Source organism: Caenorhabditis briggsae (genome assembly GCF_000004555.2).
Source record: "Caenorhabditis briggsae complete genome, chrIII, whole genome shotgun sequence".
In the NCBI taxonomy this organism is placed as follows: domain Eukaryota; kingdom Metazoa; phylum Nematoda; class Chromadorea; order Rhabditida; family Rhabditidae; genus Caenorhabditis; species Caenorhabditis briggsae.
The window spans coordinates 11,191,990-11,193,007 of NC_013490.2; the positions used below are offsets into that span (position 1 = coordinate 11,191,990).

General features: G+C 38.0%; 1 protein-coding gene across 1 annotated transcript; it reads right to left on the reverse strand.

Annotated features, from left to right (window-relative positions):
- Positions 1–691: 691 nt before the first annotated feature.
- CBG03626 lies at positions 692–992 on the reverse strand (the record flags this gene model as incomplete). Its single annotated transcript, XM_002647046.1, has 2 exons — positions 692–748; positions 858–992. 2 exons carry the CDS (start codon positions 990–992, stop codon positions 692–694), a joined length of 192 nt encoding a protein of 63 aa, XP_002647092.1.
- Positions 993–1,018: the final 26 nt, after the last annotated feature.

The following is a 1,018-nucleotide window of genomic DNA, read 5'->3' on the forward strand; positions in this document are numbered from 1 at the left end:
CAACTGCCAAAGCACTTCTGATATTATGACAAACAATTTATCAGTTGACAACTTGTTGATATTTTCCAAATGAATTGAGAAAAATTGGCTCAAAGTTAGTGTCCCCTTCTATTACATGTTTTACGATCTGTACCCCCACAAACAGGTGGGTGATGTCCCATTGTATCGTTCAAGAATCTGACGTTGGTAGACTGCATTTGTTTGTTTAGTGTTATTTATTACCATACTAAACTAATCTTCACCACGACTTCAGCTCTTTTCGCACCTCCTGCCTTCAGATCTTTCCGAAATTTTCAGTGGGACCATCGGAGAGAGGGTAAGGAGGGCGGAGTGCACTTGGGTGTTCTCTATCCTATGTTTTTATGCAGTATGTATTATCTTACTCTCCTTATAATTTTATTTTTTTAATATTCATTTTATGTTCCTTTTAACAATATCTCATTTTCTACACATTTTCTTACTAGAATTTATTTTTCCGTTCGGAAACAGTTTATTTTCCTTTTTTCTCTCACTATTCTCGAAGTCATTAATTGCATACTTGCAACGGGCCGGGCCGGGCCGGGCTTTTTTCAGAATTTTCAGGGCTCAGCCCGTCTCGGCCCGGATTTTCGGAAAAATTTTTCTGTCTTTCAAAATTATTTTTGGGGTTAACAGAAAAAAAAGGAGAATTTTTTGACAAGAAGACAAGTTTTCAAGATAGTGTTGTCCATAAAAAATAGTTCTTTCGCAAAAAAAATTGAAAAAATTTCTGAAATTTCAAAATTTTTAAATTTGGAGTGGCCCTGATTTTGCAAGAATGATTAATTGTACAAATAAAAAGTTAAAGGGCTCTTCTAATACAGGTTTTACGACTTTACTGCACATGGGGCTGGAAGGTTCAGATCCAGTGATGGTAGTGGATGAGCCGGTCGTTTGGGAGTCGGGATCATTGGAGGTGGCAGGTTGAATGATGGGAGGACTGGAGAAATAGGAAGCACAGGATTTGTAGCCATCGGAACTGGACATCGGAGAGTTGGAG